Source organism: Falco peregrinus, chromosome 5, assembly GCF_023634155.1.
Source record: "Falco peregrinus isolate bFalPer1 chromosome 5, bFalPer1.pri, whole genome shotgun sequence".
Taxonomy (NCBI): Eukaryota; Metazoa; Chordata; class Aves; order Falconiformes; family Falconidae; genus Falco; species Falco peregrinus.
The window spans coordinates 30,575,318-30,600,680 of NC_073725.1; the positions used below are offsets into that span (position 1 = coordinate 30,575,318).

Sequence of the window (25,363 nt, forward strand, 5' to 3'; positions counted from 1 at the left end):
ACTTTGGCAGCGTACACCTTCCCAGGACTTCCATGCAAAGGGGAAGCAGGGCAGGGCTTGTGAGCTCAAGTGAACTAGTTATTCCTTGGCAGCAGGGTAGGGTCAGAAAGATTTAGTTACAAAATGCCATGTGGGTTTTTGTAAATAATATTTCCACTGCCCAGAAATTAAAGGGGGGAGGAACAGATCTGGCATGATTTTAGCCCATAGGTAATTCCAATTCCCTGAAACATGAATACAGCCTGTTGATAACATTAAGGGAATATTCAAATTGAAAATATTGCACTCTCCAGATTCACAGCCATGATACACAAAACAGTCTTCTTTCCTAAATGCCAGCTCTCACTTTACAAAATGAAATGGAGAGGGTTATAGAGGGAATTCTTTGTCTGGCCCATAACCCTATAAATTCTAATTAAGAACAACATAATTCATCAGACAAGTGTCAGTTTAATAACTCCCCCTCAACATCATTATATCACTATAATGATATATCACCAGGGACTTCAAAACAGCATCACACTCATTAAGTAACAGAAAATAGCATAAGCAGCACATTTACCCTATGGCATGTCTTTCCAAGAGGCGTTGAACCGGCATAGAGAGTTTTCCCAGGAAACGCTTGATGATAGGTCGGCTCTTTGCAAATTTGTCTTTAACTTCTATTTCCAGGACATCCGTGGGCAGGGAGACAAAGCTGAATTGCTGCAATAAATGAAGAGCAAAGAACATGAAGCTGGTGGCTGGGCCACAACTCCACACAGTTGCTATCGGCTCTTTGACCCGTGTTTTTCACAGGACAGAAACAGCCCTTGGACCCTGAGGCACAGGCCTGCAAAATAAAAGGAGCTTGGCCTCAAAGTAGGCGGGTGAAAGCACCCTATAGGGACTGTGTAATGCTGCAGAGTCAGGCTTAGGGAATGCATGAATTTCATTTATTCACGTCATGGTAGCATCCAAACACTCTAAATGAGGCTTGCAGATTGTAGGGACAGTACACTTACAGAAATGTAATGAACTCTGCCCTAGCAATGATCATTGATCTAAATGTAATTGCATAGATTTTGGGTTTTGGTTTTATTCTCCCCCCCCAGTTCTAAAACTTTAAATAGCTGCATGTAAGTACATCCGAACTGGCAGCCTGAAGAGATTGAAGAGATGTTTAGTCAGCATTTCCCTCCAAGTAAAATTAGACCTCTTCAAATCTGACTCTCTATTAGTGGTACTTCAGCTGTGAGGCGCACCTCAGTGGCTGAGAAGTGAGGAGCTAGTGAGGTGAAGGACACATCATATCACAATTTTCAGGTAAGTCTTGGAATCCCTCCCTCTCTTGTTCATCCTCGCTCCAACTTAAAAAGGAAAAGCTCTGAAAATACTGTTTCTCTGATTAGTCTCCTAAGCTGGTTCACGCCATGGTCCCACAAAGAGCTAAGTCAGAAGGTAAGCCATGGCACAGGCTACTAGAACAAACAATACTGGGGAAGATCGGAATGGCACCATCTAAAGACGCTGTCACCAAATGCTTTCAAACAGGTGATGACCACCTCAGCTGGTCTGGTCTTAAGAACATATATTTTTACTTGTAGGTAATGTTTCAATTAGCAGGCAAATCTGAGGGAGGAACAAGGGGGGTGATGTTTTAGGCTGTAGGACTGAGGAAGTCCATGTGTACAGCTTCCAAGCATGGGGACGTTAGGGAACCTGGAGGGTTGGGATCTCCCCATAGGGAAAGTAAAGCTCGATTTCGGAATAATAGTGAAAAGCAAATCTGTTAGATAACTTGGCCTTGCTTGCTCCTAGACAGCCTTAATTCAGTACAGAATTGGAGTGGTGATGCAGGTCACAATCAGATCTGCTGTTACCAGAACATCAGCAGTCAAAAACCCCACACCTCTGCTGTGGTGCACCGCAGTAGGAAAACGGTAAGCCTTCTGTTCACCTAACTGAAAGGTCAGTATTGACCTGGAAGACAACTTCTGTAGTAAGTGAATACTGAGATGGATAAAAGGATTTTCTAGCTTTCCTGCTGCCAAAAATAACCTCCACAACAGAACCATGCTCTGGGTTATCAAGGCTATCGAGGCCTGGAGTTAAGACCTAATTTTCTTGCTCTATTGAACCATGTATCTAATTTTCAGAAATGCTTAGTTCAAACAGCTTCAAGTGAAACCAATGAGTGGGATATTAGGTTAATCAGGCCCTGCAAAAATGAAAATAATCAGAGAAATACAATTCAAATAACAACTAAAGTGTTATTTTCTTCTCATTTCCTGCCGCATTTTTGCAACAAGTGACCAAAGAAGATTAATCCAACAAAGAGGAGAACATTAATTCCCCACATATATTGAAAGATGCCTTGTAAAACCAAGTTGTTTACCATTTCAGTTTCACCTGCTAAAAACCTGGGGTAAGTGCACTTCATGACACTTAAAAGGAAAGCAGAAGAAGGGAATTAACTTTTAATTGAATGAGGTTATTGTAACACACAGCAATTTGCCATTTAATGAATACTCTGTTATTATGCTGTTAACACCTATATCGTGAAAACGTCTCTGTGGGTTACAGCATGCATACACACGTGTTCCACTTAGGAATATGAGTGGAAAATAAAATGTAGGTTAATGATCTGTACCTTCCTATGTTATAAATATTTTGTCACGGGGTACAAACTCTGAGGCAAATCAGAATCTGCATGGACATATGTTTCCATAATATCAGGCAGCACCAAGCCTGACAGTTCCTTCCTTGCAAAAGAAACACATTGGCATTTTCCAGAGTAATTATCAGCACCTGAGCAGACAGTATGGAGCAAGGTGGGCTGGAATTTACCAAAGGGAACATTCTTTTTTCCTTGAACAGCTGTGCCTCTCAGACATACAAAAGCCAGGACATTCTGGTCAATTTGTTAAATCAAATCGTGTTCTGATTTCATCACCTGCCAACCATGTTGCATCTGGGGATACATGAGACTGTTCTGAGACCAGCTGCTGGTCCATGATCACAGTTCCCAAACGCTTCTTCTAGGAGAAAGTTCTGATGCATAAAACCAGGAGCACCTTAGAAATACAGTTAAGCCTTTAAGAACAGAAGCCTCCAGTGGAGAAGCTCTAAGGTTTTGCCTTTTGGAAAAAACTGCAGTATGATACCAAATGTGAACTCAGTGAAATGGGTTTGGAGACAGCTTGTAAAGTAGTGATAATTCAGTTTTCCGTTACCCAAGCACTTGTTCCTGCTGTCACTCTCATCTAGTTTAATACTTAATAGACAAGACTTTTCTAAGGCAGTCCCTGACTGTGGATGCCTCAGGCTCAGGCCATCCACACTGGAAAGCCCAAAGGAATCCTCGTTTGCAGAACGCACGGGCCTCTGGCCCTTTGAAAAATGGATCCCAGCAAACACCTAGGTTTAAGAACTCAGAAACTTAAAAATGCATTTTTAAAAATCACCAATCACTTTTGAAAACATGTAGGTTCTTGTGATAGTTAAAAATGGGACTGTCTTCTTTGGATGTGGATGCAAATCACCTTCACATCCTACTTTCTCTCTCTTCCTTCACCTTCCTTTCTGACAAGTGCCAGCCTCGGTAGTTTAGCCACAAAACATCAGCCACATTTACACTGTTCAAAGCCTTGCCCTTTACTATTCCTACCTGTATGGAAGAGAAAGGACCCTGCATTTCATGGTCTTCTCCAATATAACTAACATAACACAGTAGTAACATATTACTGCTACAATAAGTTACATCCTTGCCTTACCTCATATTTGCTAATTGTCACACAGCAACAGCCACTTTGTGAAAATGACAACACCAACTTCATAGTTGTGTTGTTTGTGGTTCTTTTTTTGTTTGGTTTTTTTTTTTTTTTTAAAAAGACACCAATTATAAATTCTGCAGTACCCTTGGGTTCACACTCAGTGATGTTGTGGTTAATAATTCATCCCAAGGAGGGGTGAGAAAAGGCGGCTACAAGATCATAACAAAGTTAAAAATCGACTCTTCAGGACCAGGGAAATTGGATGTGGCTTTTTACCTGTGCCTACAAACTACACCACTGATAACCAAAAGTGCTCCATTTTAAGAATGTCTGCTGCCATTTTTTCATGTTATTACAATTTTTATGAAAGCCTTATATTATTTGGACTTTGTTCTTATTATCACAACTCTTAGTGTAACAGAACTAACTCAGAAATTAAGCTTTCACATTAAAAACAAGTATAACGTTCATGGTTGCAGAGAAAAATGAAAATACAAATCTTGAGTACAATGAGCCTGAATATATTACTTTTAAAAGACTTCTGACTTTTCTGACAGTCACTCCTTGAAGGCAGCTTCTTTTATGTTTTGCAGCTGGCACTGGCTACTATGCATTTTGTTTCACAATCTAAGACAGCAGTCTTTAAGCTGTACATATTCATTGGGACCACAGCTCATTTTGTGGGCTTGTTCATTAGCTAGGTGTTGGTGGGGCTTTTTCCCCACAAAAATTTAAGCTCCCGGAATCACAACCAGCAGTGCAAACACTGCAAGACTGGTCAAGAACTTCATGGAACCTGCTGGAAACTAAAGACACTAAGGTTTACACTGAGACTAGCTGTAGAAGGGTGTACTGAGGTTTACATAAATGGGCTTTTTTCACAGCTGAAGAACAAAGTAAAAATATAATTTCTGGTAGTTTTAAAATTCTGATGTTCTGATTCAAAAATTTTAGCCTTTACAGGTGGCCAGAGGTCCACCAAACATGACAATGGTTGCATGGGTGTTTGTGACTGTCTGAGGCTTTCTTTGCACTTGAATACAAAAACTCCAGTGTCACGGATTTCAACATAGGTGTAAACTCACCTAGCACAACACTATAGTTTCAAGGCTAAAGCCCCACCCAAGGAGAAGACTTTATTTAGTGACTGATTATGCAGGTATTTGGGTAACAGCAGAAAACACAACACCTGAGAAGAACAACTGACAAAAAATTTAAGTGATGGTGTGCTGGTTTTGGCTGGGATAGAGTTAATTTTCTTCGCAGTAGCTAGTGTGGGCCTGTGTTTTGGATTTGGGCTGGAAACACTGTCGGTAACACAGGGAAGTTTTCCTTACTGCTGAGCAGCGCTTACACAGAGCCAAGGGCTGTTCTGTTTCCAACAGTACCCCACCAGCGAGAGGCTGGGGGGCACAAGAAGCTGGGAGGGGACACAGCCAGGACAGCTGACGCCAACTCACCAAAGAGATATTCTGAGCCATATGATGTCTGCTTAGCATATAAAGCTGGGGCAAGAAGGATGTTTGGAGACATTCAGAGTGATGGTGTTTTGTCTTCCCAAGTAACTGTTCTGTGCGATGCAGCCCGGCTTTCCTGGGGATGGCGGAGCCGCTGCCTGCCCATGGAAGCGGTGAATGAATGCCTGGTTTGGCTTTGCTTGCGTGTGCAGCTTCTGCTTTACCCATCAAACTGCCTTTATCTCAGCCCATGAGTTTTCTCACTTTTACTTTCCCCATTCTCTCCCCCACCCCACTGGGGTGGTGGGGTGTGAGTAAGTGGCTGTGTGGTGCTTAGTTGCCAGCTGAGGTTAAACCACAACAGATAGCTAGAACTTGATGTTTTACTCGACCCCTAACCAAAATTCAAGTAAAATGCATTATATAAAATGTGAGGGAAAACTCTTGCAAGATACCACTGGACCTAAAATTTGTCTATGATCTACAGCAGTCAGTGGGTGAATGGATAACAAACAAGAAGTTACTGTTCTCCAATTAGCTCAAATCGGTAATTAACTACAAGGTTGCATTAGTCACAGTGCATTACCCTGCATATCACATCAACTATTGCTTGGTACCAAATGACTCCCAGAACTTGAGATGATACAGGACACAGCACACTCCACAGAGGAAATGGCAGACTGCCTCAACAAAACTGCCAAGGAATTACCATTAGGAACAACTTGTTTCTCACAGGGTGCCTGGCCCTAGAAACAGTCTCGGACCCCATCTTGTCCATGTAGTCTGTCAGCTGGACCCTTGTCTGAGCCTTACCAGCTAGGAATGAGAGGGTTCCTCTTTATAGGTTAGATGTAGATGAGTGGAGATCACGGACACCCTCACAGTGAGGAGCACCATCGGAAGGATGAGGTGGTCAACCAGCAGCCCCTGTGTCTGGTCTGGAAGAATCCCAGGCTGGAAAACCTCCAAAGATAGGGGCTTTGGAAGAACATGCAGGGAAGCTCTGAGTGCTGAGCTCCAGAGAGGAAGACCTTTTTATTTTCCTCTAGAAATGTATTAGGATTGTTACAAGAAATGGTTATCTGTCAGGTAGATGCCTAAAAGGAACCTGCACACAGAAAGGCTGAACAAAAGAAATGATTCCTGGTATACTGTGGAAAAATAGCATGTCATGAGCAGCAGTATGGAGACCTTATGGAGACCGATGTTTCCTGATCCCTGGAATACATTGGCCATGTCTGCATTAGGCAGACGTGTGGTACAATGTGAGCCGTCCTGGAGAGCAAAGCAGCTGGTGTTGTGCACCTGGTTACCACAACCAGACATGTTGCAAGGGTTTTACCACGAAGTTGACTCCGGGCTGGTGCCCTGGATTGAACTCCCATTATTGTCTGAAATGTGTTAGCTACACTCCTGAAGCACATCTCTTGGCTTACTTTCCGCCAACAGTAATTCAGTTCACAGACTTTAAGATGGCTGAGCAGTGCCTTTAGTGGGGAGATCATGCTTTGAAACTGCTCTCATGAACAAAACACAAATACTATTGTACATGGACCCATTGAATCATTAAGAACCCTGACTTACAGAACATTAGTAATCGTGTTATTCTCCTAGGGCCTTCTTCAATTAAACTTCAAACTGAAAGAAGGTAGATCTAGATTAGATATAAGGAAGAAACTCTTTAGTCAGGGTGGCAAGACACTGGCACAGGTTGCCCAGAGAAGCTGTGGATACCCCATCCCTGGACGTGTTCAAGGCCAGGTTGGATGGGCTTGGAGCAACCTGGGCTAGTAGAAGGTGTCCCTGCCCATGCAGGGGGTTGGAAATAGTTGATCTTCGAAGTCCCTTCTAACCCAAACCATCTGGGGATTCTATGACTAATTCCTTTTTAGGGTGCTCTTGCATTCCTCTGGAATTGTGATGGCTAGGACACTTGCTCTAGAAAGAAAGCCATTGCATCTCTCTATTCCCCCCACTTCTTTAGCCATTTCTCAGTATCTGTCCCAACTTATTAGAGCGGCAGGAGATCCAATGATTGCTTTGTTCCTACACATTCAATGAAAAGTGGCAGCAGGATAGGAGGGAGAGACCCTATTAATCCCTCACTAAAAGAAAAGCTGCAGCATTATAGCACATCTTACCAGACACTGGAGAAACTATACCAGGCACAGCCTTAAAATGCCCCAGCCAAAGGAAAAACTTTAGTTGATATTTTCTCAAGCACCAAAAATCAACACACCATAATTCATGATTTCCATAGAAATACAGAGATGGGAGGGAGCGGGGAGAGCGTAAGTGACATGACAGAGAGAACCACATCAATGTATTAAGTCTTCCTGGGCTAAGCAGTGGCTCTGATCAGCAGTAAGTCATTAGGATTCTCCTCTCATTTACACAGATTTTACACAGCCACCTGCTGCAGATTCACTCTCACAGCGACACAAATCAGAATCAAAGCTACCTAGAATCAGCTTACGCATTCATACTCCTACAGCATCTCAGTGACCTAAATGTAACTCTGATTTTACATTACTGCTGCCACCTTCAAAAGCAAGACCTGAAAACACTGTAGTAAACACCAACTGGCGAGTTTCAGACAGTAATCTACTTTTCAGTGCCTATTTGTTTCCAGACCCAACAATGGTCTTACAGACACGGATGACTAATTTTCTTCATGTAAACAGACCCTGTGGGGGTTTAAGGCGTGACTTACATGGTCAGGAATGAAGGCACAAGCTACCGCTGACCTGGCCGAATACATCTGTATCCATTTATAAGATAACAGAATCCATCTCCAGAGCTTGAGAATCATTTTCATAGAAAGCCAGCTAATGATGATGATTAATCCCTGTGTTTTATTTTTACCAATATTATTTGCATCCCTGAATATAAATAGTTCACAGTGAATAGCTCTCAATAACGCTATCAAGGAAGTTGTTGAAGTGAACAGGGTATGTCCATTAGCACCAATTAGACAAGCTAAGTGCGAGTCAAGTTGTTTGAAAACAGTCAATGTAACAACCGGTGAAAGGTAGATAAATCAATACATTGGTGACAGGAAGAATTAGGCTCTTGATTTGGAGTTGAATAAGCAATAGAATTAAAAATAAAATTTATTTGTGATATCCATCATGTCACAGGGATGATACAAGCAGAAGTAAATCTTAAAAGCCTGTAAATTACATTTGATGGACAATTTAGTCTTTCAGCTGAATATTTCATTGGTGGGTTTTTTGTTTCAAATACTCCAGTGAAACTTACAGTCTTAATGCACTTGCCACTCTCCATTCTGTATTATTCTGCTCCCCATTCAAAAACCTCCTCCACACATCACTGGTGTCCCAGACAACACTACTGATACAAAAAACTGGATAAACCTGTGAGGAATTTCAGTTTCCTAAACTTACTACAGTACTTACTCCTCAATGACAATACACAGTATTGCAGAGACAGTAGTGCCAAACACAGAGCTCCACTGCTGCCAAAGGCTGGGACATGCCTACACATACTCCAAGAGAGTCCTGGAATTCAGCAGTGACTGCAGGGTGCCAGATCCAACTGCAGTGCCTTATTCCAGCATGGCACAACGTGTGGTTTTTTGTCCCTACAGTAAAAGGCGTGCACATAAATATCTGTTGCTGTTCTGAAGTCTGATTTAATCCCTTCTACTGAACTCTTCAAAGCCAGACAGGGCCTTCAGCAGATTGGCTTCCTAGATTTCCCCCTCAGATTCACTCTCTCCCTGTATTGGAAAAAAGGAATAAAAGAATTCCTTCCCATCTATTTCATGTATTCCAAAACATTCAGAGACACTAGTTAATAGACTCATCATGAATTCTCTCTGATGGCTTAGATAGTTCTGCAAGATGTCTTTTTATTCATGGCAAATTTCAGCCCTAAAAAAATCAGAAATTTAAAAGAACTTCTGGATGAATCATGTGCAAACACTGCTTAAAGAGTCAGGATTTTTCTTCATCTTTCACACATTGTCTTACGAATTTATTAGCGCAGCACAGACTGAAAATATTCAAGGACTCTCATGAGTACTAATTTACAAAATTAAGAAGACAGTCTTGTAGATACAGAAGTTGCAATTAAAATGCATTTCTAGAAGAATAACATATGGAAAAAAAAATCTAGACATTTTTTTCATCCCATAACCCATTCTTGAAGAAACTCAAGTTGTCTTGATCTTTCACACTTCAGTCATCACCAGATATTAAAAAACCCTGCAGCTGTAAAATCACAGCTTTTCTATGCAGTCAAACTATGTTTTACACTTTACTTGGCCATGTGTACAGAAATAGTATACAGTGCATCTACCACCCACAAGGCTTTACTCAGTCCCAATGACACCTTTGGCAAAACACACTGAATTCAGGATCTGGATTTCACTGTACTTACATTGAATTTACACTTAGGTGTAAATGCCTCCAAGTTTCTGCAGCAGATTCATTTGTATTTGCCAGTAGGAGGGGGAGAAAGGTAATCTAAGTTAAACAATAAATAAGTAGTTCAATCATTGTGATGTTCCTGTTGCTTTTTTTTATTTTGGACTTCTGGTGAAACCACACAGTGATTCTGTGAGGCCATGGTAGGACTGTCAGCATTTAGCACTCTGAATATTAGGACAAAATTTAAAAATACAACTTGCTTTAAATTCATACTGCTGATTTGAATATATTAAAGCATCTTTAATGGTTTAACTTTGTTCTGCAAAGATTCATCTTTGATCAAGCATCCCCCGCTTGCATCACTCTATGTTTGTGCTACATTAGGTAGCACCCATCATATGAGCCAACATAAAGCCTCAAGAGAAGCACAGAGCTAAGATAACCCATATTGCATGATCTGGCTACCTCGATAAGGCATCTTTCAGTCCCAATACTGTTGGGCGGTCCATCATGTACCAGCCCAGCACTCGTGACCACAGAATCAGTGCCCAAGTTATCAATCTGCATCATAAGAAAAGCAGTCGTATATAACCCCAGCACTCAGTCAGGTGCATTCGTGTCATCTTGGCATTCTTGCAGGAAGCATCCGAGCTCAGTATTCCTATTGCTGACGACGGCCCGCAGCACACAAGCCCTTTCTCTCTAGCCCACCCCCCTCTGGCCTTCCAGCCCCTGATTTTCTGCTGGTAATCTGAAGAGACAGGTTCCGTGAGAACTTATTCAAGTGCAGTATTTTTGAAAGGTTGCGGGTTATCTGAGGCGCAGAGAGTACAAGTTACACATGTGCAAATACTGTCATTCTGTTTAGCAGATCTGACACATTAACTACTATTTGTTAAGTGCTCTTGGAACAAGGTACTGAACACCTCTGCTTATACACATCAATTAATTCACCAGTGAAATGCAGCTATCTTCAGAGTGATAAAGCAGCCACCCAAAACACTATTTGGTACCTCAGCTGTAATTTAGTAGTATTTAAAAAGGCTGAGACAAAGAAACAAACAGCAAAGCTGCAGGGAGTTGAGAGCGTTTTTATCCTGGTACTGGGCTCCCACTTTAAGGCAATCTACTCTTCCACAGCTAGAATTATCGGAGTTGAAATTCAATGAGTCATTTAACTGATGACACTTCCTGCTACTTTAAATATGTTGGATGGCTGCAACAGCCAATTTTTATAGTCATCTTACTGGCCATTCCTTGAGGGTCTCTACCCACTCACTAGTAAATGAACAAAACCTGAAGCAGCAGTTAGCTCAAACTGCCACGGTTAAGAAATAGCATAAATATGTCTAAGGGGAAGTCCAGAGGCCTGAAGTACTTTATCTGCAAAACCACAGAGAGAATTTCCTAACCAGCTGGAGGTAAGTGAACTACTTTTTAAATCACTCTGCTTTGTTGCTTATGATCCTCAATGATCTCTACTGCTTGCCTGAACTACCTATCACTTTACTGTTTGCTGACACATTAAATGTTCTTAAAGGAGCTTTTCCCAAAGAACATGGCAGCAGACACATTGTCACGATATGAAACAATATGGGAATGGTATCATTATTTTTCTAATATCAATATTAAAAGAGACATGATCAACATTCACCCTTCTCAGTTCTACTAGATGTACAGAAGATACGGAAAGCAGGCACTTGCTTCTGAGATTTCCTTTGCATTTCACCTCAAATCAGCACAATCGACAACTCGTCCAGCTACGCTCTTACAACACGTAGACTGCCAGCACAATGTCTGCTTAACCTAGGGGTTTACAGTCAAGCTGTCCAGCAGCATATGGTTTCCAGGATCTCACTTCATTTAACGGTACAGATGTCGCTGAAGAGCACATGAAAACCTACAGAAATATCACAGAATGCCACCTCGCCACCAGAAGATACCACCTGAGCTTTAACCTGTCTCAGTGAAAAATTCTTTGTGTGAGGACTCTTTCACCTCGTGCAGAGCCCTGCAGCAAGTGACAAAATGTCACTCTTCAATTAGTAGGAAATTTCTATTTCCTCTTGTCCTCTTGTACAGTGTATTGCAAAACAGAGCAATGGAAGAATACCTTTAAGTCAGGATAACTTGTGCTGAACAAAATTTGAATGGCATGTGAAATGAAGGTGATCATCAATATTACATGACACACATGAAAAATTGCCAGAGGTATCATCATGCTCCCAGACTGTTCCTATAATGCTGGTGGTTACCACGCAAATAGAAAAATCTGGTAAGTATATGAGGGGGAATAGCAGAATGAATGAATATAATAACTTAATTAAATGACTCATCTCTTAGTCTGTAGGACTTTATTTTGGTGTTGAGGCCCTACAAAACTTAAGTCTACTCTTTCACTTCTGAATTTGCTCAAGGGTAATCAAGAACATATATAAAAATCTCAGTCCACAGCTGTTTCCATAGTTTGGTTTCCCTATTCTAGATTTTTACAACTTTAGCAGCCAAAACAAATTAGGTATGTCATTCAACTGAAAAAGAAGAATTAAAAAACCCCAGTGAGCATCTAGCTTCTATTTCCATGTAGTGACAGAGAACCTTAGGAAAGAACCATCCTTCTGAAATTCTATACTGCCTAACATATTGTTTTGGGAAAACAACTAGTGATCAATCCATTTAACGAAACAGCTGATTTTATCAATATTTTTCACTTCATGTATTCACATCCATCAGTGAAAAGTGCGGACAGAAGAACGGCTACCATCACAAATCACTGCAGAATTCAGCAACAGTTTGCATTCTTCCTTCTCCCTCTGTTTCATAAAAGGACAAAGTTGAAGAAAACCAGGCCCAGGGTCTCCTGTGCAATACCAGCCAATGTGGGTTTTCAGTAACAAAACAGACTTCAGACTAGCTGATGTGCATAGATGGCAACACAAATGCATGCAGTTACACATCTCCGTATCAGTGGAAGAGAACGCAGGAGAACATGTGGAATGATAGTTCAGCTGTTTCAGACTCCTTAGCCACTAATGAAAGAAAGGGAGAAGCAGCATGCTTGCATGCAATCAAGCAGACCAGGGGGCTGAACGGAGAAGCTGGAAGCCAGCTGTGCTCTTTCGCTTTCTGATGTCCATAATTAGGCCATTCCATTGTTTCTCCTTTTCTCACTGCCAAATTCCAATGGAAAAAGAAATGTCAGCCCACAAACTCAGCCATCCTGCATGGCCCGAGGAGAAGGTACCCTTGACATTTTGTCAGGGCCACATTCTTACTCTTTCATTATTTTATCCTCCAGCAGTGCAAAAGAACCTTGAAGTGAAAACAAATTATGTTGGCTGAGGTTTGTCTTTATTGAGAGGAGACTTCTGACCAGTATTGAGTACTTCTAAAAAGCCTATTTTCAGCCTCTATCAGCACAGCTGCTACATCCCTCTTTGGATACGGACAGCCTGCGTGCCACCTCAGCAGTTAACTCTAGCTGATACAGAATGCTGGGATTCATAGCCTGTGTCCTCCTTTGCGTGTCAGCTCCTGGCACCCACACTTGCTGCCAGCTCCCACAATCACATGTACTGAGCGTGACACACATAGAGCACGTTTCCCCTTCATGCCTGCCCGCCTCTAGGCCTGCGTCTTGTGCACTTTACTGAAAGATCTCTGCCAGCTCCCTGATCCTCTGTGTCAGCTCCAGCTTCTCAGCTTGACCTGGGACCCCTCAGCCAGACACATCTTGTGCTTGGAGCCGCAGAAGTTACGGCTTGGTGGATGCCTCATGACAGGGCCTTCCACTTAATTAAGTCCTGTTAGAAGGGGTATTACTCAGACTAATTTCAAGGGTGCCCCCCCTTCCCCTGCCATATAACCTCCCCAAACATAGGCTCACCTGTCGCATAACCTGATGCCGTACCTAGTGTCATGAACATCCTCCTGCAGGTAGGAGTATTCAGTGACATTTCTGCTGGCCTTTTCCCCCTCCACTCGCAGTTCCATGTCTATACAGTTTGACCCAATTATGCCTAAACTTCTTTACAATTTGCATTTCAATTTTAGTCTATTTATTTACTTTTACTCTTTCCTGCAGTGGAGATATTGGTCTGACAGAGAATGCCAGTAAATCACACCCATTATGTCAGGCTCCTTTAATTCCAAAGAGATTCCTCATTCTTTGCTGCCTGTTGCCATTTCTCATGTAATTTAAAAACAGCAGGCAGCAATTGAACTCTCAGATCTCATTAATACCTACTATGCCCTTCCAACAAGAAGCAGCAGAGTAGAGAGTATTTCTTCAAGGTGATGGGCAAATGTGCCAAAGTTGCCTTTAATTTATGTTGCCACTGATGCTTTTCAAGCACATAGATTCTTTTTATTTGCATGCTATACTTGTTCTGCTTTACATAATGTCTCCTCTCTGTGCAGGAACACTACGACAATCTAGCAGCAGCCTTTCATGCTATGCAAGTTTATTTTTCAGTTTTGTTTCATGCCTGCCTTCAATAATAAACAACTTCATAAATTACACCCACAAAGTACAACACATACTGAAAGTTTTAACGTTAATCATTTGTCTTTGTAGCTCATTAATCCTTTTGCAATAAGAAAAGAAGTAATGAACCGCATCAAGCACAGTTAGGTCAACAGCTATTTAGCCAAGAAAGGAATTTTTTTGTTTGTTTGGGGTTTTTTTGTTTGTTTGTTTGTGTTTTTTTTTTAAAAAAAAAGAGAAAAAGAGAGGGCTACTGCTAGAGTCATTTCCATGTTTCAAGAAAAGTCTCAGCTCAGCACTCAAACTGCTTACCTCTCCTTGCCAGATTGGGTTAACAGTATTACACACGATCTTAGATCTCTTCTCCTGCCCATGATGAGGAAGTGCTGGGAAGATGCTATGTTTTCCAGGCTGGATGGAAATCTTGAGATAAGGATCTGGATTGAAGAACATTCCTTTCTTCAGACCAAAAGCCTGGAAATCTGAAATAAAGTAAATAACCTAATTATTTTTCACATTCCAGGTAGCTCTCTGGGATGTTAGGAAAAGAATATGGGAAGCTGGTAAAGAATTCAAATAATATGGCAGGAATATGAAAAGACTCTTGTGAGGTAATGTAAAGCCAGGCCAGAACAATCTTGTGATTTAGGATATAATGATTATATAGTGAAACTACAAATTTTACAACCTGTTGTGCAGAGTGATCTGGCTTCTAAATCAGTATTTATGCAACTTAAATTAAATGATCTGCTGATTCTTCTAAGGAGCTAAGCACTTACACAGCCTGAATCCAGTGGCAGGACTACTCTGAAAAAGAGATCCATTCATTTAATTACAGACATGGCATTTGGTACCCAAAGCATGTCATTTCTCCTAGATATCAATTTTATTTTTCTATCTATCTTAGATTTTAGACCACTTTTTTCTACACAAGAAGTAATTTTACATTTTTTCCATTTTAAAAAGTTTCCTTCCCTGAATGGGTTAACTTTACCTGTAGCAGCTTAGGAAAACTCTTGTAAATAATCTCCAAATTTTAAGCAGGGCTTTCTAGCTACAGAGCTTCCTAGGGAGTGTAATACGAGCCATGCAGATAAAAAATCCCCAGGCACTTATTTCAAAATTTACTTATAACGTTCTGAAGAAAAACACAAAGTCCATTACAATTTGTTCCTGTGAAACCAATAAACGTAAACCAATCTACCAGTATATATAAAGCCTCTGGCCTTCTATTTTTTTCCAGATGCATTTCTAAGCTTTCTTTGGAAAATATAAGCACTTAATTCCATTAGCAAGTTCAGTAGCTAATTTATTGCCCGCTACTCTTTGCATGGAGATGCTCCTCTGCTGTTTAAAGCTTTATTTCACATAGGGCTGTAAGCACTGAACTACGTTCTGCCTATTTTCTCTTACTTTATTGAACAGATAAAAGTATTAGTCAAGATAGTTTCCAAAACTGCTTATATGTATACCTTAAACATTCAATTTAAACATTCTTTTTTCCTTTTAGGCAGGTTTTGAAAACATTAATTTTCACAGTCTTTTAATTCTCTTCTGATTAAAAGCCCAATTATTCTGGCAGGTTGCTGGAGACCATGTAAAACCCTCCAGGCAGATATTTTGGATTAATCTGAAAATTATACACATTCCACACCAACATCAGTCTTTTTCCAGAAAACAGCCATATGGAGAACAGCGATAAGATCTGCCCAGTTACATTTTGCTTCCTTAACATTTGGTAATAGCCAACACAATAACATGTGCAAGTTAAAAAGAACCATTTTTGTCCTGGTTGGTTTTAATCATCTGTTCCAGCCCACAATTCATGTTGCAGATATTCAAAAGCTGTTGGACAGATGGTCGTGAAACAGTCTGTATTTTAAGAATATCATTCTTATGATGTTCTCTAACAATTAACAAAAAAAATAGAGAATATCGCTACTAATAGCCTATTTGAAAGTACTTTGCTGACAATATGTACCATGATGTTCCTAGCAACACTATTACACAAAGAAAATAATCTGGTTCAAACTGGTAACACTGAATTTTTTTTTCTGATTGTACGATCTCTATGTAACCAGCATGTATCTCATCTATCAGCCCTGCTGAAATGCTATATGGCAAACTCTTTTGCTTTGGAAGTTGTACTGTTAGAAATACATTCCAGAAATAGAAACCAAGACTGCAAAAGCACTACGAACGACAAGGCCCATCAGTGTAATAGTGTCAGGCTGCTAACGTATGAGAGGAGAGAAAAACCTCTGGGATCTTATTTTCTTTCTCTCTGATGTTTCCTCAAAAGATTCTGAAACTGAAATATTTATTGCTGTATATATTTCTGTTATTTTTTTTTTCTTCAAAGAGAGACCACGCTATCCTTGGGTACCACTGTGCAAAGAAATTGTCTATTGATAGACAGGAAAGAAAGTAACTAGCACTCAATTATGTACACTTCTGTATCATAAAGAACATACATATTATGATGACCTACCAGCCTCCTTCCAGTTATGGGAATTAAGTGCAGCCATGAAGGTGAAGGCACTCCTAACCTTAGTTTGTAGTCCAATTTTTACATTGGGGTGAGAGAAAATAATGTAGCTAAGCACACAACAGGAAATTTTATTTGTGTCATTTTCTTGCTTAAATTACATAATACAAAAACTTTTGTAAAAATGTCAGTTAGAAATGTCAATTTTTCATGTCCAAAGCGCACTTAGGGATAGTAGAAATAGCTTTCTCAACAACAAATATGCCACTTACATTTACGTATCTCACCACAAATTCTCAGCACCGTGGAAAACAGAGCATCAAAAATGCAAAAGTTCTAGATAAAGCTACATGGACATCTCCAGATATCCAGAAGTCCATTTAATTTGAAGCACAACCTATGGATGCTGTAACTTGTTGAAACCAAAGGCTCACATACACTCTTACCACTGCTGTATAACACCCCAACAGAAGAATCCCAGCTCTTCTGCTTCCCCAAATGAGCATATTTCTCTCTTCTCTGTATTGTCTTCAGAAAAAGGCTCTGAAGATACTAAATATTTAAGTGATAGTTTAAGGTTAACTGAATTTAAATCTTTGGTGAAACCAATGTATTCCAGAAGGCTTAGATGTGCCTTGCTGTACACTTCAGTTTTATAGTGTTTTCCTTGAGAAAGTGCTACCAAGATAACTCATCTATGCTTTGCAAAGATGTATTGTCATCCAGTGTCTTAAAAAAAGTTATTAATATACCGTATGTCAGTTTCCCATTTACTCATAAATCATGCTTTAGTGTGAAAGAGGTTACATGCATCTAACAGTTTTAATAGTGTCAGGCCATCTCTCATGAGAGATGACAGGAGGAATGAATCCAGGTGAAGACACATCAACCACAGACTCTTTCGCTGCTGCACACTTTCAGTTATTTTAAGTACATGCATCCCAGTCCAGCTAGGCTTGCTTCATTGTAGAAAAATGGCTTACACTAACTGCCGCCTCCAAGTGAATTATGAAATTGTTCAAACTTCAGGACTTCCATTCCATATGTGCTGATCTCTGGGTGTCTGGATGAGACCTAAGGAGGCTGTGCTCTAGGTCACTTGCACGCATGTAGCCTCTGTTCCTAAGGTGGGCCACAGATTTCCCTGTTTGCCTTGTAAAGGATGATTCTACAAATCCATTTTCCATGCAACAGCACAAACTTTGGGGCACTGATGACTGCATAGTGAGGGAGGCACTATTTTTGTGGCAATTCAGAAACTAGCATGTATTTATTGGCAAAATACAGAAGCAGGCGGATATAAATTCCATCAGACACAGCTTGAACACATCTGTGTTTTACCATGTTTGATTTTGCCTCAGTACAAGTGACTAAGCTTTCAAAGAGTCAGGGGAGAAGTATGATTTGGGTTTGCGAGTCACATTTTGTCATGCTCAGCAAGGAGATGCTCTGATAGTAAATACCAGCAAAAATATCATAGAGTATTTCAGTTCCCTCCTGACATAGTGAGGTACTGCTCCAGACCCATGCTCCTTGTAGGAGCATGACAGAAAAGGATGGAGAATCAGAGTGAGAACCAGAGTCTGAAGCAGTCCATTTTCTAAATCAATTACATTTAGTCCGGTCATCAGTCTGTCCATAGTAAGTTAAAGAAGTTAGAAGCTGTTTTCGCCAAGGGATGAGAAGCTTTTGCCAACACCTGTGGAAAAACTTTTCTAGAAATAATACACAAGACTATTATGTGCAGTTTCTAAATGTGTCTTGAGAAGACTAAGTCCGCCTAGTCTCTTGATGGTGCATATTTGATTTAACTGAAGTAGACAGTCTACAACCCAGCAGAAGGGTCAAAGACGACTAATGAGTAGCAGAACAACTAGCTTTGAGAAAGTGATATCCATATTCTAATACAGTTGGCAAATTCCTTTCAACAAAGTACAAGTACTGAATGTCTTTTGTGTTTCCCAGCACCACCCAAGCGACAACACTGTATGTCCTGCAGCTAGCTACACTGAGGCTTGTGGGAGAGATCATTAAGCCCCAATAATTCTATGGTCAAGTCACTGAATCCACATTTTTCTTATTTAGCATACTAGTCCCATGTTCTCAGAACTACGAAATGGTACATACTCCTCATGAGCCACTTGACCCTCTGAGAAGATGAAGACATCTTGAGTTAGGCCAAACATGCCCAGACCATATCTAGAGGCATAATTAATGAAGTACTGCAAAGTTACCAGGACACTGGAAAGACTAAAGGGTCACTGGAAAGACCATAATCAATTTAGATTGTGACTTCGCTTGATGAACACCAAAATGGAATGTATTCTCCCTATGTTCTGCTCATTAATGGCAGAAAGTAAAAACACTGTCATCTTACCGAGATCCTAATAATTCATGTATCAAGGCACAATAAATCATCTTCATGATCCACCACTGCAAGAGAGTTGCTAATTAGGATGGCAATGTACAGCTCCAACATTTCCTTTCAGTTTTCCTTTGTAAATTCCCAAAGAGCCATCAGCTTGGGTTCTGACACTGAAAAAATGTACTGGAACACGATTGGGTTGGCTACCAATGAGGTAAGGTAGCTGTCAGGGTGCTAGTATGTCAGTGTTTCTTCTGTAGCGTGTGCTTTGTAAAACTTGACCAGAACAAGCAGGACCTATCTCAGAAGGTAGCAGCTCATCTACTATACTAAGCTACCCAAGACGTAGTGGGGGCTTCAGAGGAATGAACAACAAAACTCTGCTTGCTCAAGATTCAACAGGAGGCACACATGTACTGCCTCTCAGCTATGTGCTTTTAAAGCAATAGAAATTATTTTAGCTACTAGCAGCATAATAACCTTTCAGCAGTAAGCACTGCAATATTGCATTGGTTTGGAAATGCCAATTTGATTCATGCAGCAGTATCTGATACTAAAATTTACGGTAAGGGAAGTGAGCATGGATCAACAGAAGTATTGCATCTGGCAATAGATTTTAAGAAGCAAATATGAAAGAATTTTAGAAAACAAACAGTAATGTGCAGTGATGGGAAGCCTTAAAATCCAACACAGCAAAATAACATGGGGGAACTGAGAAAGATACTATATAATGTACAACAGATACCAAATTGATCGGCTACTGAATGAGGTTCTGCAACTGGTGATATGCAAGAGATTAAATCGGATAATTAAAGTGGTTCTTTCTGCTCTCAGAAATCTACAATTCTATAGACAGACTCCAGTCTCCTCCTAAAAAAGAATGTAAGAAAGAATTGGCTGGTGTAGTTACACAAGAAGGTGTTTAAAGATCTGAGATGTAAAAAAAAAATAATCTAAGTGGAGCAGATAAGCCAAACATTTCTGTCACATAAGGCTCCCAGGCAAATATTAAAGACAGAGGAAAAGAGGAGAAAATTATTTTTCTAGCTGGAAATGCTATAGGGGAAAAAGCAAGGGATTCTCATTTGTGTAAGGAAGGGGCAGCAGAGGTATCAGGAAGAAAATAGGTCTATTAATAAATGAAAAGTAGAGAAATTAATTATTCAAAAATGGCTGAAAGACAGGCTACCTTTTTAATTGCCTTCATTAAGAAGGAAAACACAAAAAAAGCCTGAACAGCTAATGTGAACAGCTTAACACAGGGAGTTTTTATCACTGCAAGCGATTAACCACTGGAGCAAAGTACCATCTCTTGGTATTCTCAGATCCAAGACTGCACACCTGTCTGTAAGGTACGTCTGAGTCTAACTCAAACTAAGCTCCACACCATGGAGCAACGTGGCCTGTGGTATATAGGATAGTTGAATTCGAAGCCTTTTAAGCCTTTAAAAATGTTCGTTTAAAGCACTGCAATACTTTCTAGGCACAGGCGTACTGGAGGTGGTAGAAAGTCACCTCACCTTCGCACAAGCTCTGACAGGTAAGAAAAAGTTGAATGATTAGTAACTTGGGTTTAGATAGAATACATCTGGGCAAGTTAGCTTGAGTTGGGGAGGGCAGAAGAGTAGGTAGGTTTATAACAGTATTAAACAGACAACAAATTCAGTGGCTAGAACTCTGTCACCAGGATTTCAAAAAAAGGCTGGAAAATAAAGTGTATTATACATCTGCTTTCTGATCAAGCATTTCATGGTAACTACTATTGTCAAAGTGATCCTTAGTAGACCTAATACAATTTTGAGTTCTGATTTATACTCTAACTTCCATAAACTGACAACTGATATTACCTGAATGTCTGGTCTGAAAGCCACATAAAAACAACTAACAGTACTTCTCAGAGAGGTGTGATGAGGAATAAATGCCTGAATGTTTGTGGAATATTCAGATCTTCTGGTCATTTGTTCCACAAGAACACTTACAAATACAGAGTGTGCAAACGCATGAGATATGTGAAATATCAAAGCTTGAAAAAATTTATTTGATGCAACATATAGCTAGGAGGTATATCATGCAAACCTCATGGTAACACTTTCTATATATACCAGCCAACAGAATAGTTTCACGGGCTTCCAGCAAAAGTGTTACACTGATGTTAGACCACGAACCTTCAGTGAAGTGGCTGGTACATCTTGGGAAGTTTAGCACATTTCTTCTTTCTGTACTTTCTGCGAGAAAGCTCTAACACTTTCAGCCACCTTATCAGAAGTGTGACATTCACTGGTAAAAGCAGAAAAGTCATGTCGGAAAGTAAATGCAAAGGGACTGCAGAGCCTTCCTTAAAGACTGTATTTAATCTAGCTCAATTAGGCTTCCAATATTCCTCTAGGTATTTTAAATAATGAAAGCTATAATAATACACTTATCATATAAATGACTAAGAAGCTTAATCATGGGAAATTATCTTTTTTTGAGATCAGTGTTGCTAGTGAACCTATTAATCTGAACCAACCTTTCACAGGACCAACTTCCAGTCTCCAAAGGAATAAATACAAAGAAAACAAACCTCCTACTGACGTAAATGCAAACTCTCAGCTATTTCTGTTCTCAAGATGCTAGCCATCTCCTTTTGCTTTGAAGCATCAGTTCACACTTTTTTCTTTGTCTGCCATTTTTATTCAGGCCAGAAATCTTTTCTCAGGCAAAACTCTCAGTGAAACCAGTTGGATTTTGTTCAAGCAAATACTAAATACAACTACAAAAAGAATAAAGCACTCTGTCACCAACTTTTAGAAAGAATTTTTCTGCACAGTTCATTTTAACATAGGGTCTCACCGGAGTGTCGGGCAACAGAGCAAGCAGCACAGGTGAAATGAACCGATGTAGTTCAGCATTTCTTGGGATTTGGCCTACTTTGAGATTTTTCTTTTCCATCCTAATATTTTTTTTCTTTTTAATAATTGATATGGTAGAAGGCATAGCTCTTCTCACATTCTTCAGATGCTAAACTGCTTACGTCACAATGTCTCTGTGTTGGGCAGCACCTAACACAATGGTCCCCAGTCAGACTAATGGTCTTACACTTTTTTTGTTTTTTAATTACAACTAAAGCAACCATAATTTGGAAACCTAACTTTTAAGTAATAACACTAAAGGTGACAGTATACCAAAAAATTAGATATTGAAAAGGAGAAGTCTGTATGAGCTGAAAGGACTTGTGACAATAGGTAAGCCATTGCTGCAACAGTAGTGCAAATGGAAAGGAATCCCAGTTCCTTCTGATGCCTCTGGAAGGCCTGGCTTGATTTACATTTTATTAGCTAGCATAAGCAGGTATAGGAATAGCAATAACTTTACTTTGAAGGAGACAACAACTTTTTTTGTTGTTAAATTGACTAAGAAGGTAATAAATAAATCCTTGTGACATGTTGATCTGTTAATTTCAGAGAGACTGAAATTGAGCTATTTTGATACTAAGGATTTTTTTTGATAAAATAATTGTGAACTGCACTCAAAGACTTTCAAATGCCTGGCTGTGATAAAAATGTAAATGAATTGCTTGTGAACCACTAGAATAATATATCCCAAATATATTACAAGGTACGGTGTTTGTATACTTTGAATCAAGCTGTAAATCAGATAGTTTAGTTTATAAAAGGGCCCATTGAGACAACATTATTTAGCAATTTCAATTTATTACTCTTAACATCTCTTGGTCTACTAGGTCAAAGAATCTGACAGAATGAAAAATTTAACCAATTCTGGTCATCAATTTCTGTGTAAGATTATCTAAGAACATTAAAAAACCCCACCATTAACTCTACTCCTTTATTTCTGTTGAGTTAAACCCGTGGTTTTATTAAATTGATGTGACCGAGTGGGTGCCCAGTGTCCAACCCGGCAAAATGTGTTAGAAGAGCCTCATTTAATGTCAGTCTAGCCTGCCACATAGCATATAAAACCTCAAGAACCACACTGGCCACCTAATTTGGAAAAGCACTGACTTGCATGCTTAATATTAAAGAGATATGGAAGTTCTAGATTACTTTAACACAACTTAGAGGAAAGCTTGAAATAATTATACAGCCAAACCAACCATGTAATGTGATGCTTGTCCAAGTGTAGGACTTGTTACAGAAAGGCCTATGGCTGTAAAAACTTCGAACCACAGTAACTTTTTTTTCTCTGTATTACTTCCTCAACAAATTTCCAAGTCAAGTTCAACATCTTTATCTTCCAGGAGCTAAAAACATGGAAACCAAGTAGCAAGCATAAAATTCCAAAATGAGAACCTTGCTCACAACTACTCTTTTGACAAACTGATTTACAGATTGTTTTTACCAAACCCAGATCAAATGGTCTGTAGCTGCTTCATGGAACCATATTAGGCCTTTAAAACCTGCAGTGACATGCCAAGTGACGAGGCTGAACATTCTTCAGAGAACTTGGAGGAGCGAGAGCAGTCTTGGGGCTCAAGAAGTCTGGGAGTCACTGCTGAGCAATACAGACAAGCTTGTGAACCATGGCTCATGAATCTGCCTCGGGTCCAGACCAAGACGGTGGAATGTGCTCTCCAAGAAACAGAGGACTACCACAAATTATATTTTGCTCTGTAAGGCACATGCCTTTGATCTGGCTTTCCCTGACCTACATGTATAGCACCACATTTAATCATAAACAGGAAAACCAAACACGGCCTCAAAACTGTACTTGGACAAGACACTTCAGCACATAGCTCTCATTGAAGGAAGCGAGTGTGGCAATAGCCACAAATATTAATTCTCTGTCTCACCATTACTTCTAGCGCAACAGGCAAAAAATCCATGCTTAAATGTATACATACATACACACATACATGAAAGGGTTTAGTAACTTCAGTTTCCCACCCTCTGGGCTTAAAAATTCCACATCAGCAGAGACTTACCTGACAATGAAAAACTTATCAGTCTCCTGCTTCCTTGTCCCTGGATTGAATCTTCATTGGTGATGCTTTTAAAAATCTGCTGGAAGAGAAATAATGGTGAGAGAATTTTCCAATAACTCTTGAATAGACAAATTGCTTAATAACTGTCTTTTATACAGATTCTTAGTTTTACAATGAAGAATTAATGAGATGACCATTAATCAAAATGATGTTTTTATCTAGGTAATAATTTAACTACTAGTGGACTAAGTCATCCCTTCCTGAGACTCTTCCTTAAGAAAACACAATGATATGAAAATACTACTGTAATTTTAATATAGCAGTTCCTCACCCAAAAAGAAACTGCTTATTAAACAGGAGGTAAAAGTAGCACATAAGGATGGGGATGTTGCTGTCATCTCTAAAAACAACTTCTATCTTTATAATGTCTTATTACTAGTTACTTATTACAAGAAAATCTTGTTCCAGAAAGTTTATTACATACATGTGAGAAAGACTCCTGAGAGCTTACTAATACTCTGCAAAAAACCCCAACTGTGAATTATAATAACTATAAGCACTGAGGGTGATTTGGAAGAAAAAAACACCTTAAAAAGCCATCTGTAGATGACCCTTTGTACTCCACAGTTTAGGTTGTAATGTCAGTCTTTGGTTCAGCAAGTTTACTGGTGGGCTGCTATTTGCAAATCGGGACCCAGAGCTACCTTCTGGCCATGATCAGAACTGGGAAGCAAGAACACCTTTGAGCCAGTGTCTGGGGCATCAGCAGGAACCCACTATCAGCAGTTTTCACTGCTGTTCCCCTGAACACAGCGGAGGAGATGCCATCGGGAGTCAGGCTCCAAGTTCAGCAGGGAGGTGGTGCTACTATTACTACCTCCCACGGACTCTGGAGTAAAACCAAGTGCCACTCTGCTCCCGGGAAGCCACAGCTCCCTTCCACTCTTGCCGTTCGGTTTCAGGCAAAAAAAGAAAACCAGTATTTATGCAGCGAAGTTCCAATTTCTGCCAGGAAAGAGTAACTGAATCCCACTCAGCTGTGACTCATTGCTCAGTGTATTAAATATTGTGTATTCAACCTTAACTTCGAAAACAAGCTGCTCTTGCCCCCAGAGAGTGCAAAACCTGGGCAAGGGGGCACTGCAGCCCAGCTAGCAGGGATTAAAGAGCAGGCACAGCTGGCAGGTCAAGACACCGATGAGGCCTAAATCATAAATATAAAGCTTGAAAATGGGTACCATTATAAAAAAAAATGGGGTCTGTTGCATTTGACTTTTTGTCATAATCATTTTGTTTCTTACAGACTGTTTAAATGGGAAAAGGGTACCGAGCAGAGTGGGACTATGAGCAAATTCCGGTAGAAACATCCTTATTGGATCACAGCTAATTAGTTGCAATTATACTTTTGGCCTTCTCAGATAAACATACATTTCAATATATTTATTGAAGCCACCACTGGTTTCTGGATAGAGACACGTTTAAATCAGGATATTTTAT

General features: G+C 40.0%; 1 protein-coding gene across 2 annotated transcripts in view; it reads right to left on the reverse strand.

Moving 5' to 3' along the window:
* The window catches only part of HECW1 (HECT, C2 and WW domain containing E3 ubiquitin protein ligase 1), a 258,037-nt gene that overhangs the window by 76,918 nt on the left and 155,756 nt on the right, over nt 1-25,363 (reverse strand). For both annotated transcript variants that reach the window (XM_055806060.1, XM_055806061.1), the window contains 3 exons: nt 23,867-23,942; nt 14,405-14,574; nt 563-705 (listed from right to left, as the gene is read on the reverse strand). In XM_055806060.1, coding sequence (XP_055662035.1) covers nt 563-705; nt 14,405-14,574; nt 23,867-23,942 — 389 coding nt within the window. The remainder of the gene's footprint in view (nt 1-562; nt 706-14,404; nt 14,575-23,866; nt 23,943-25,363) is intronic.